Source organism: Myotis yumanensis, unplaced genomic scaffold (genome assembly GCF_028538775.1).
Source record: "Myotis yumanensis isolate MYYU_CA2020_CCGP unplaced genomic scaffold, mMyoYum1.0.hap1 SCAF_2, whole genome shotgun sequence".
NCBI classification, from domain to species: Eukaryota; Metazoa; Chordata; class Mammalia; order Chiroptera; family Vespertilionidae; genus Myotis; species Myotis yumanensis.
The window spans coordinates 70,669,213-70,681,574 of record NW_027223753.1 but is presented as its reverse complement, the minus strand read 5'-3'; the positions used below and the strand labels follow the sequence as shown (position 1 = coordinate 70,681,574).

General features: G+C 41.9%; 1 protein-coding gene across 3 annotated transcripts in view; it reads right to left on the bottom strand.

The window, feature by feature from the left end:
* The window catches only part of RPAP2 (RNA polymerase II associated protein 2), a 115,467-nt gene that overhangs the window by 74,410 nt on the left and 28,695 nt on the right, over positions 1 to 12,362 (bottom strand). For all 3 annotated transcript variants that reach the window (XM_070405592.1, XM_070405591.1, XM_070405590.1), the window contains exons 7-8: positions 4,228 to 4,263; positions 492 to 1,428 (exon numbers count right to left, since the gene is read on the bottom strand). In XM_070405592.1, the coding sequence (XP_070261693.1) occupies positions 492 to 1,428; positions 4,228 to 4,263 (973 nt within the window). The remainder of the gene's footprint in view (positions 1 to 491; positions 1,429 to 4,227; positions 4,264 to 12,362) is intronic.

Sequence of the window (12,362 nt, the reverse complement as noted above, 5' to 3'; positions counted from 1 at the left end):
TTAATATATTATTTTCATTTATAACATTTTAAATGGGCATGTTTGCCAAATATTATACAAATATTTTATCATTCAACTAGTAAGTCTACTCCAATGCATACAGTCCCACTGAAAATAACACAAAGATATGTATTCCATGTAGAAATCGGAAAGAATACATATAAACGAAGAAAAAACAAGCCTCTTCAGAGGTTCTACATATATGAAGAACTAGGTTTAAAGAAAATTCTGCCCCACAATTTGAGCCTATTTCTACATTACAGAAAAATGTTCCACATTTATGAAAATTTTCAGGGGCATACTTCAACTTATTTGGAAAATAGTAATGCCATTACAGGAAATGGCATTTTAAACGAAAAGACTGACAAACTAAAAAAGTCTTCTGAAAATTTAACAATTATCTCCAGTATTTTTCTTCCTGCTCTAAGATTTGCTATGATGAGTGTTCCATATGTTAGCAACATAGAAAACTCATCACCATTAAGACATACCTCTTCTGAGTCTTGTGATTTGGTGGTTTCTTCATTTAAAACATACTGTCCTCTATAAAACTCTCTGATCCTTAGGTTTAATGTTTCAGTTTCCTTTTTCAAGCTCTCATAACTTGGCAGTGGTTTAATGGCTGTATCTGAGGCCCTGAAAGGCAAAGACTCATCCAAGCTGTCCTGAGATTCCCGCAAGGTGGGAGAATGACTATCTGGGTCAGAGTTTATGTCATCTTCATCAAGCTCTTCTTCTTTAACCAGAGGGACTGAAGAGGGTTTTAGACACACAGAAGCATAATTCTGGCCGTACAAAAACCTCAAAGTTTCTTCTGTCTTCCACTCAATCAAAGTCTCCTTCAGAACTTTAAGTAAGTTTGTCTTTGCAACTTCAGGACACACCTGCACTGAACTAGAAGCTGACCTAGAAACTTGGTTTGATTTGACAAATTTCCTCTTAAAATGTTCAGCACTTTTCTTACTTATGCCTACTAAAGTTATTTCTGAACTATTGTATTTATTTTCAGGAATTTCTGAAGCATCTAAGTTTTCTCTCGAAGGACTATTTAAAGAAACCTGAGTATTTACCTTCTGTAAAGGAAGTTCACAAGTAGCAGCTTTCTCCTGACTATCTAATTTGCAATTGCCTAACTGCTCAGTAATACCTATTACTGCCTGTTCTTTGTCTTTTTGCTTGAAGTTAGATTTTTGACAAGCTTTCTTTTTCATGATGCTTTTTATGTGCAGCTGTTGCATTATACCCGTTGCATTTGGTCTGTTTCCTGGTAGAATGGAGGAAACAAAGTCTTGCTCATTATCACTGCTACTATCACTATGAATGCTAGAAGAATTAGATTCATATTGCTTCTCAATATGGCCAGGACTGTCAACATCTGATGTTTTAATGGTCTTACTGCATAACTGTACTTCTTCTCCAGAATGGCCACTGTAGAAGAAAAGAAACAAACTAACTGTAATAGAAAAGCAGAATGTCCCATGTATTTACACTTTGTACCTTTCAAGGTAGATATTTTTTATTCCCTATGCAAAGCCTTATTTATAGGCTTATATAAGCCTGTACACACACACACACACACACACACACACACACACACACACACTTCAGAAGAAAGCTATAATTACATAATTTCTTCAGTTCTTATTTATTTGATATAATTATCATCTTTCCCCCTAATTATTTTAAAAATGTTAAAAGAGCCTTGGCCATGTTGCTCAATGATTAGCACATTGGCCTGAGCACCGAAGGGTCACGGGTTCAATTCCTGCTCAAAGGCACGTACCTGGGTTGCAGGTTCAACCCCGTTAGGTTGGGGTGAGTGTGAAAGGCAACCAATCGATGTCTCTCTCTCACATCAATGTGTCTCTCTCTCTCTCCACTCCCTCCTTCCCTTTCTCCCATTTCTCTAAATAAATAAATAAATAAGAATAACAGCAACAACAACAAAAACAACCTACTGAACTATTTTTTATTTTAGCCTGTTCCATTGTTTCATATATCCTTTTTTTAAAAAAGGTTTTCTTTTGAAAACTTCATTACTGGTTTCTCAAACAAGCAAACAAGCATATATATGTATGTACGTACGTACACACACACTTACATATTTATTATAGGGAGCTTTGTTTAGGCTTTGAAAGATCTACATAAACAAAAAGCTAATGACCATAACGCCTTAACAACCAGAACAACCAGTTGCTATGACGCCCACCATGGCCAGCGAACCAGCCCGATCAGGGGGTGGGGCCGGCCAGACAACCTCCCGCAGCCCCTCCCGCAGCCCCTCCCCCCGGCTGATCTGCACCTGATCAGACTCTCCAACCATGATCAAAGGCAGGCCGGCTGGCCAAACACCCCCCCCCTCTTCCCCCAGCTGTCCCGCCCCTGATTGCACCCCCCACCTTAATAGGGGGCGGGGCTGGCTCGCCAACCTCCTGCAGCCCCTCCCCCTGGCCGGCCCCCCCCCAGGAGCCCCACCACACTGATCAGCCCATAGCCCCTCCCCCAGGCCAGCCCCACCCCCTATGGACCCCTACCACCCTGATTGGCCTGCAGCCCCTCCCCTTGACTGGCCCTGCCCTTGATCAGCACCCCCACCCTGATCAGAGGCAGGGCCAGCCAGCTAACCACCCATGGCCCCTCCCCCAGCCTGCTGGCCCCCATTCAGCACCCCCTACCCTATCTGGGGGTGGGGTCCACCAGCCTAGGACCCGAGGCCCCTCCCCCAAGCCAGCCCAGCCCTGATGGGGGTGGGCTGGCCGGCCAATTTCCCACCATCTCCTCCTCCCGACAGGCCCAGCCCCAATCCGCCCTGATTGGGGCAGGGCTGGCTGGACTCCACCTGTGCATGAATTCATGCACTGGGCCTCTAGTATAAATATAAAAAGAGATGTTTTAACATTTTCCAACTCTAGTTGATAGAACTACAGAAAGTTCCAAAGAATGAAAAACACAAGGAAGTCAGTCACAATAAAAAAATAAAGTTGGAAAATCAACATTTATCAATGAAAGATATTTATATTTTAAACTCTAGAATTACAACATAATGCTAACAATAAAAAACAACAGTTTTCCCTTTGACTATATTTCTTCAATTTTCAGGTTTAAAAAAAATTAAGAATTATGAAAGAGTGAAGGCAAAGATTAGCTTTGTCTATACAACCTTGAGGTAAAGAAGGATAGTTGAGCAGTTACTCTTAAGCAAATGCAATGATAAGAACTTTAAAGATCCAAATGAGGAGGATTCTGGGTCAAGAAGCATGTACAGGGTAGTGTGTGTATGGGAACTCTACTTTCTGTGCAATTTTTCTGTAAACCTAAAACTGCTCCTCCAAAAGGCTATTGCATTTTTAGAAATGATTTTTAAAAATGAAGAGAATGCAGCAGTTTAATAAAAGCATGTGGGGTTGGGGAGTAAAAGAAGAAAAACAGAGTTGAAGATAAGGTTGTGATTAGAAATGGAGAAAAGATGACAAGTTTATTCAGTAGTAGATATAATTTTTTAGTTAGAATCTATCCTATATCATCAGGGACTTGTCTCTTGTAAGCATAATTTTTTAAAAAATAGAACAATTAAACTTTCATATATTTCAGACTCTCCCCTGGAATTTGAAGTTATTATGTTTTTCTGTACTACTTTGAGCTATAAATTAAAGAAACACATCAATAAGTCAGTGTCTCTCACTTATGGATCAAGTCCATGTAACTAATGTAGTGACTAATAACCAGGAAAATTTATTCTCGGAGATAAAAGGACATGTTTTGAGAGATGATTAAGGCTGGGAAAGCAACATCATGAGGGGATTTTAGAAAAAAAAAAATCACAACTTGGAACCTCTATTAATGCTTTAAATAACAGATACATTAATGTTTTGAAATTCTATAAAATAAGACTATAAAAACCTTTCAACAAATGTTAATTGGCACAATCTAGTTGACAAAGCAGCATATTATCTCAGATGGAAGCTGTGTTTGAGTCATATTTCAACAGGTTCAATTAGACTTTCTTGGTAGAAAGAGCTGTACAATAAATCATACAGAGCAAACACATCATCTTACCATCAGAAAAGAAAAAGCTGTACAAGGCAAATATTTCTTTGTGTGGGCTAGAATGGGCACTAACATAATGCATCAGTACAGGAAGTCCAAGAGCTCATATCACCTGGTTTACTCTTAATGTTTCTATTAACATGAATATACAGAAGGTAAGTGATACTGATTCAACCATACCTTTGTCCCTCCTGTAGCAGCTGAAAATCAGGGTGCCTGTGACAAACACACAGAAATAGAAAATTGAAGGTAACTGATATGTCAAACACTTTCAAGTGTTTACTATAATTACATTGGATAGAAAATATAAAGATTTTTTTAAAGAAAAAATTAAGGGATAAATTACTATGAAACTCGTCCACAAGAAATCTGGATTAATATCTCTACCCAAAATTTACTAATATTTTAGAACTAAGTTCAAATTCCATGAGCCCGATAAAGGTTTCCCTGTCTAACCTTCTCTAATCACTTCCCTGTCTAATCACTCCCTTCTCTAAATTGCAAAGTATGTACAATTAATATATATTAATCATGTCCTCTTCTATGACCTAATACTAAAATTATTATCTAAATGTGTTACTTTTCATGTTTAATTCTGATTTCTTAAATAGACCACAGCTCTTTGAAGGCAGAGATTATAGAAGCTCTTGTATTTCCCTTATATGGTTAGTAAAACTTTTTGCCCTAATTTCTGAGAAAGTAGTTATATTACAGTATGGATGTAAACTATGTATACAGATGGTTTAATTTAACTCGAGGAATAATTTTGCTATTCAATAACAGAAATCACATTTGGCTGAGCATCATGATATTAAAAATGGGGAGGAAAAAGCTCTTAGGAAGCCAGATATAAAAAGGAACAAATATAAAAGCAAATGAATCCAAGAGAACAAGAAAACTGTAACATACTTCTGAAGTGACTCAGAAAAACTGCCTTATGAAGACTACAAAATGGATTAAACGAAAGTAAGTTTACAAAGAACTAAATAAATGAGGTGATATTCCATGTTTATCAATAGGAAGACTCAATATTGTTAAGATGCAGTTCATCTCAACTTGATCTATAGATTCAATGCAATCCAACCATAATCACAGGAAATTATTTTGTGGATGTCAACAAATTTATTCTAATGTTTTTATGGCGAGGCAAATACCCAGATTAGTTAACACAATATTGAAGGAGAAGAACAAAGTTGGAGAACTAACATTACCTGACTTCAAGTCTTACTGTAAAGCTGTAATACTCAAGATAGTGTAATTATTGGAGAAAGAACAGACAAATAGGTAAGTAGAATAGAATAGAAAGTCACAGAAGTAGACCCATCCTATATAATAAAAGCCTAATATGCTAAGTGTCCAGTCATTTGGTCGGCTGTTCAACCAATCAAAGCATAATATTTTAATGATATGCTAAGGCCACTCAACCACTCGCAATGATGTGCACTGACCACTAGGGGGCAGACAGTCGACCGGTTGACCAATTGCTATGATGTGCACTGACCACCAGGGGACAGATGCTCCGACTGCTATGTTAGCTTGCTGCTGGGGTCTGGCCAATCAGGACTGAGCGAGATGGGCCAGACACGCCCTGGAGCCCTCCCACGGTACCTCCCCAGACCCAATCATGCACTGGTGGGGTTCCTTGACCTGGCCTGCGCCCTGTTGCAATCCGGGACCCTTTGGGGGATGTCAGAGGGCCGGTTTCAGCCCGATCCTGCAGGCCAGGCCAAGGGACACCACTAGTGCATGACTTCATGAACCGGGCCTCTAGTGTGAATATATAATCAACTGATCTCTGACAAAGGAGCAAAGGCAACAAATAAAATGGAGAAAAGAAATTCTTTTCAACAAATGGCACTAGAACAACTGGACATCTATATACAAAAAATGAATCTGGACACAGACCTTACACTCATCACAAAAATACTAGTAACCCAAAATGAATTACTGACCTAAATGTAAAATGCAAAAATATAAAACTACTAGAAGATAACAAAGCAGAAAAACTAGATGACTTCTTAGATCTGACACCAAAGACATGATCCATGAAAAAAAGAAGTGATAAGCTGGACTTCATTAAAATTAAAAATTTCTGCTCTACAAAAGATGATCCATGAAAAAAAGAAGTGATAAGCTGGACTTCATTAAAATTAAAAATTTCTGCTCTACAAAAGATACTGTCAAGATAATAAAAAGACAAGCAACAGAGTAGGAGGAAATAATTACAAAAGGCATATCTGATAAAGAACTGTTATCCAAAATATGAGAACTCTCAAAACACAACAATAAGAAAACAAACAATGCAATTAAAAAATGGACAAAGACCTTCACAGATTCCTCACCAAAGAAGATACATAAAAAAAGAAAAAGAGCCCAGCCAGCATGGCTCAGTGGTTGAGCATCAATCTATGAACCAGGAGGTTCAATTCCAGGTCAGGGAACATGCCTGAGTTGCAGCCTCGATCCCCAGTGTGGGGCATGCAGGAGGCAGCTGATTAATGATTCATCGTTGATGTTTCTATCACTCTCTCCTTCTTTCCTCTCTGAAATCAATAAAAACATATTAAAAACAAAACAAAAAAAGAGAAAAAGAGTCCTGGTTGGTGTGGCTCAGTTGGTTGGAGTGTTGTCTATACACCAAAAGGTGGCTGATTTGACCCCCAGTAGGGGGTGTGCAGGAGGCAACTGATTGATGCTTCCCAAATTGATGTTTCTCTCTTAGCCCCCCTTCCCCTTCCCCTTCCCCTTCCCTTTCCCTTCCCCTTCCCCTTCCCCTTCCCCTTCCCCTTCCCCTTCCTTCTTTCTCTCTCTCTCTCTCTCTCTCTCTCTCTCTCTCTCTCTCTCTCTCTCCCCCTCTCTCTCTCTCAAAAAAAGAAATATATACATATGGCAAATGAACATATACTAAGACATGCACCAAAGACCTTAACAGATACCTTACCAAAGAAGGTATACATATGCTAAATAAACATATGAAAAGATGCTCCATCTCATATGCCATCAGAGAAATGCAAATTAAAACAAAAATGAAATACCACTCCACACCTATTAGCATAGCCAAAATCCAGAACACATCAAATGCTGAATTGCTGGTGAAATGCAAAAGAGTAGAGCCACTTTGGAAGACAATTCAATGATTTCTTACAATACTGAACATACTCTTACCATACAATCCACAAATTATGTGCCTTGGTATTTATACAAAGGAGCTGAATACTTATATCCACACAAAAACCTGCACATGGATATTTATAATAGCTCTACTCATAACTGCCAAAACTTGGAAGCAACTAAAATGTCCTTCAGTAGATGAATGGATAAACTGTGCTACAACCAGACAATGGAATATTATTCAGTACTAAAAAGAAATGAGCCATCAAGCTATGAAAAAACACGGAGGAAACTTAAATGCATATCACTAAGTGAAGGAAGTTAGCCTGAAAGGCTATATACTGTTAATAATTCCAACCATATAACATTCTGGAAAAGGTTAAACTATGAAGACAGTAAAAAGATCAGGAGCTGTCGGGGTGTGGGCAGGGAGAGGAGAAAGGACTAGGTGGAGCACAGAGAACTTTTAGGGCCTAATATTATAAATGGTGGATACAAGCCATTATACATTTGTCCAAACCCATAGAATGTACAACACCAAGAGTGTATCCTAATGTAAACTATGGACTTTGGGTGATAAGAACATGTTGATGTAGGCTCGTCAAATGTAATAAATGTACCATTTTGAAGGAGGAGGTTGCTAATGGGGGAGGGTATGATTTATGTGGGGGCAAGAGGCATATGGGAGATCTCTGTATCTTCTTCTCTATTTTATTGTGAACCTAAAATTGCTCTAAAAAGTTAATTGTTAGAAAAAAAGAGTAAATATAAGGAAGCAGTATGCATTAAAGAGAATCTAAGACACTGAACATAAATTCCATTTAAAGGGCAAAATAGGGCTGCAATGAAGATCATATTACAAAAACCTTCAATTAAAAAAAAGTAAAGCTAAATGGCTAGCTAGAACCAGAAATCATTTGAGTTATAACACTTAAAGACAACCAGGGAAAAATGTCAGTTACAAGTATGTGTGTGTGTGTGTGTGTGTGTGTGTATATATACATATATATGTATATATATGTATATATACACACATATATATATCCTATCTAATAATAGACAAACATGGTAATTAACCATACCTCCGCTATGCTTCCCATTGGCTAATCAGGGTGATATGCAAATTAACTGCCAACCAAGATGGCGGCCGGCAGCCACGCAGCTGAAGAGAACATGAGGCTTGCTTGCTCCAGTGATGGAGGAAGCCAAGGTTCCCCGCCTGCCACGGCCCAGCTCTGAGCTGCACTCTAAGCAACAGTGTTGCAATTATAGAAGCTAAACAAACCCTAGATACCTGCTTTCAGCCAGCCGGCCTCAAAGCTGGAGCCGTAACAAAGTTTCAATTACAGAAGGTAAATAAATCCCAGAATAAAAAAAAAAGAAGAAGAAAAGGAGAGACTGGGAGCTTCAGTTGCAGGCTTGGCCCACTTGAAAACAGCCATCAGCCCCTCATCCAGGCTGGCCAGGCATCCCAGTGGGGACCCCCACCCTGAAGGGGGTGCGGGCAGCCTGAAAACAGCCATCAGCCCCTCATCCAGGCTGGCCAGGCACCCCAGTGGGGACCCCCACCCTGAAGGGGGTGCGGACAGCCTGAAAACAGCCATCAGCCCCTCATCCAGGCTGGCCAGGCACCCCAGTGGGACCCCCACCCTGATCTGGGACACCAATCAGGGCAAACCAGCCAGCCCCCACCCGTGCGCCGGGCCTCTATCCTATATAGTAAAAGGGTAATATGCAAACTGACTCTAACAGTAGAAAGACTGGGAATGACTGGTCACTATGACACACACTGACCACCAGGGGGTAGATGCTCAATGCAGGAGCTGCCCTCTGGTGGTCAGTGAGCTCCCACATGGAGGAGCTCTGCTCAGCCACAAGCCAGGCTGATGGCTGCCAGTACAGCGGTGGTGGTGGGAGCCTCTCCTGCCTCCTCAGCAGTGCTAAGAATGTCCAACTGCAGCTTAAGTCTGCTCCCCGCTGGCAAGTGGACATCCCCCGAGGGCTGCCGGGCTGCCAGAGGGATGTCTGATTGCCATCTTAGGCCCAATCCCTCGGGGAGCAGGCCTAAGCCAGCAGGTGGTCATCCCCCGAGGGGTCCCAGACTGTGAGAGGGCCGGGCTGAGGGACCTTCCCCCCACCGAGTGCACAAATTTTTGTGCACCGGCCTCTAGTAATCTAATAAAAGAGAAACATGCAAACTGACCATACCTTCGCTATGCCCCAAGCCACACCCACCAGCCCATCAGAGCGACTATATGCAAATTAATCCAACTAAGATGGCAGCCGGCAGCCACGGAGCTGGAGCAAGCAGGAGGCTCGGTTGCCCCAGCAATGGAGGAAGCCAAGCTTCCCGCCTGCCCTGGCTGGCTCTGGCCTCTGCTGAAGGCAACAAAGTTTCAATTATAGAAGATAAATAAACCCCAGATACCTGCTTCCAGCCAGCCTCCACTGGGAGCTTTGGTGGCTGGGGGCCATGGCCAGCCTGCCAACAGCCATCAGCCCCTCACCCAGGCTGACCAGGCACCCCAGTGGGGACCCCCACCCTGAAGGGGGTGTGGCCAGGCTGAAAATGGCCCTCTGCCCCTCACCCAGGCTGGCCAGGCACCCCCAGCGGGACCCCCACCCTGATCCGGGACACCCTTCAGGGCAAACCAGCCAGCCCCTCCCATGCACCAGGCCTCTATCCTATATAATAAAAGGGTAATATGCAAATTGATCCTAACAGCAGAACAACTGGGAATCACTGGTCACTATGACACACACTGACCACCAGGGGGCAGACCCTCAATGCAGGAGCTGCCCCCTGGTGGTCAGTGCGCTCCCACAAGGGGAGCTCTGCTCAGTCACAAGCCAGGCTTACGGCCGCATTACAGCGATGGTGGCGGGAGCCTCTCCCGCTTCCTCAGCAGCATCAAGGATGTCCGACTGCAGCTTAGGTCTGCTCCCCGTTGGCAAGTGGGCATCCCCCCAGGGCTCCCAGGCTACCAGAGAGATGTCTGACTGCCAGCTTAGGCCCAATCCCCCAGGGAGCGGGCCTAAGCCAGCAGGTGGTTATCCCCCAAGGGGTCCCAGACTGCAAGAGGGCACAGGCCGGGCTGAGGGAGCCCCCCCCCTCCCCGGAGTGCACAAATTTCAGTGCACCGGGCCGCTAGTATATATATAAAAGCCTAAGCGACCGAACGACTGAATGACGGGTCAACTGGTCGCTATGACGCGCACTGACCACCAGGGGGCAGATGCTCAACACAGAAGCTGCCCCCTGGTGGTCAGTGTGCTCCCACAGCCAACCTCCACCGGCCAGCCAACCTCCCGCAGTCCCTCCCCCGGGCCGGCCAGCCCCAATTGCCCGGATTGCCCCGATGGGGACTGGGCAAGACAGCCCTGATTGGTCCCGATTGCTGGCCAGGCCGAGGGACCCCACCCATGCACGAATTCATGCACTGGGCCTCTATTTTTTGTATATAATTAAAACATCACAGCATCAACCATGTAACTGTTACCTAGATAACCCATTCCTCTTTTGTTCAGTTTCAAGCATAGGAGGCACTGCAGGCTCTCTTGGCAATCCTCTTCTTAGTTATACAAGATGAAACCAATATTTGGCATCCTGCTCTAGAGATTGCCCTGCAGTTCAGGAATTCCCAAAGAAAGATAATAAAAACATTTAAAAGGAAAAGGCAGAATAAGGCAATGGCAGTGAGTTGCCTGAGAGTAAAAATTTAATCTATTTTCTCTCCTTCCTTAAAGTCCCTCAGCCAATTGAGGAGTATCCTTTCCCAATCATCCAAATTATTCTGTTTACCCTACTTCTTTCCACTCACTAAAACTGTAATCATAGAAGCTACCATGGTTTGGTGTTTCTCAAAGAAAACAAATGACACTGCTTGGGTGGTGATTAGCCTTGACTGCTACAGGGATATTTATAACTCCCATGAAGAGTTTTTTTTGGCCTAAATAATATGCTAACGTTTACAATTGTGTTTTATTCCCGGTTGACTACGTTCTCCCACTTCCACTTGTAGTTCTCTCACTCTTCTTTTCCCATTTCCTGGTCCAAGTCTTCATGCCTAAAATTATGAAGGTTCAGTACCACGTAGCTGTCTGGCATTTGGTCCTATCCTGGGGTCTGAGTATCACTGTAGGGAAGAAAGTATGTGCAGATACAGTGGTTCTCAATTGGATTCTTACACTAAATGGCTAACCTGCAAATACAGAGTATATTCCATCATTCAACAAATTCCTAATTATGTAAAATTATGAACTATTATATGTATGGACAATGAGGGGTATGGTAATACAAAGAATAGTTACCTATTCTTAAGGATCGTATAACTTAGTAGAAGGAAAATGCATGTTCTAAGAGCTTTATAAATATTAATCCTTGTAAGAATCATGTACTGGCTACTATCATCCCATTACAGATACAAAGACTGAGTACCAAAGTCATTGCTGAAAGTCACACAGCTCTTAATTGGTAAAGCCAGGAATCAAACCCCAACAGCATGGCTCATGAGAACTACACTGTTGCATCACATAATTCAAGAGAGTACTTAATAAGTACCAGGAGAGATGTATGAGCTGCCACAGGAAATTAGAGAATTTTGAAACACTTCCTGCTGAGCTAACGAAGAAAAGCTTCAGATTCAGCTGGGTCTATAAAGATAGATATAATTTGTACAGTAAGGCATTTGAGGCTAATCCTATGGATTTTACTTAGATGTTTTACTTCACAAACCTCTCCTTTTTCCTCTTTCCTTTTTTATGTTTTCCTTTTAGTAAATGTATTCTATCTTTTAAACCCTGTTCTTTATAATCATACAGCCCTGCCTCTTTTCAATGTAAGCCTTCTTTAAAGAAATCTGCACTCATCATTTTCAATTCCCTATCTCCTATTCAATCATCAACCCTCTGCCTCCTGGAATTTGTAGGCGTTACTCTACTGAAATAACTCTCAATAACATCACTAATTATTATAGGACTACTAAATTTAAAGGATATTTTTTAGGATTCTTTTCCTTTTTAAAATAGAGGGAAAAGAATCAATATGAAAACAGCATTAAAGATGAAGAAAATAGGAATAAATCATAAAGCAAAGCCTTGGTGAGAGGAGAACAGAATCAGTAACATAAGAGGTAGTACATTAGCAACAAGGAGGCAGAGAAATGAGAGAGCATACAAAGAAGATAATGTTGAAGGAGATTCTG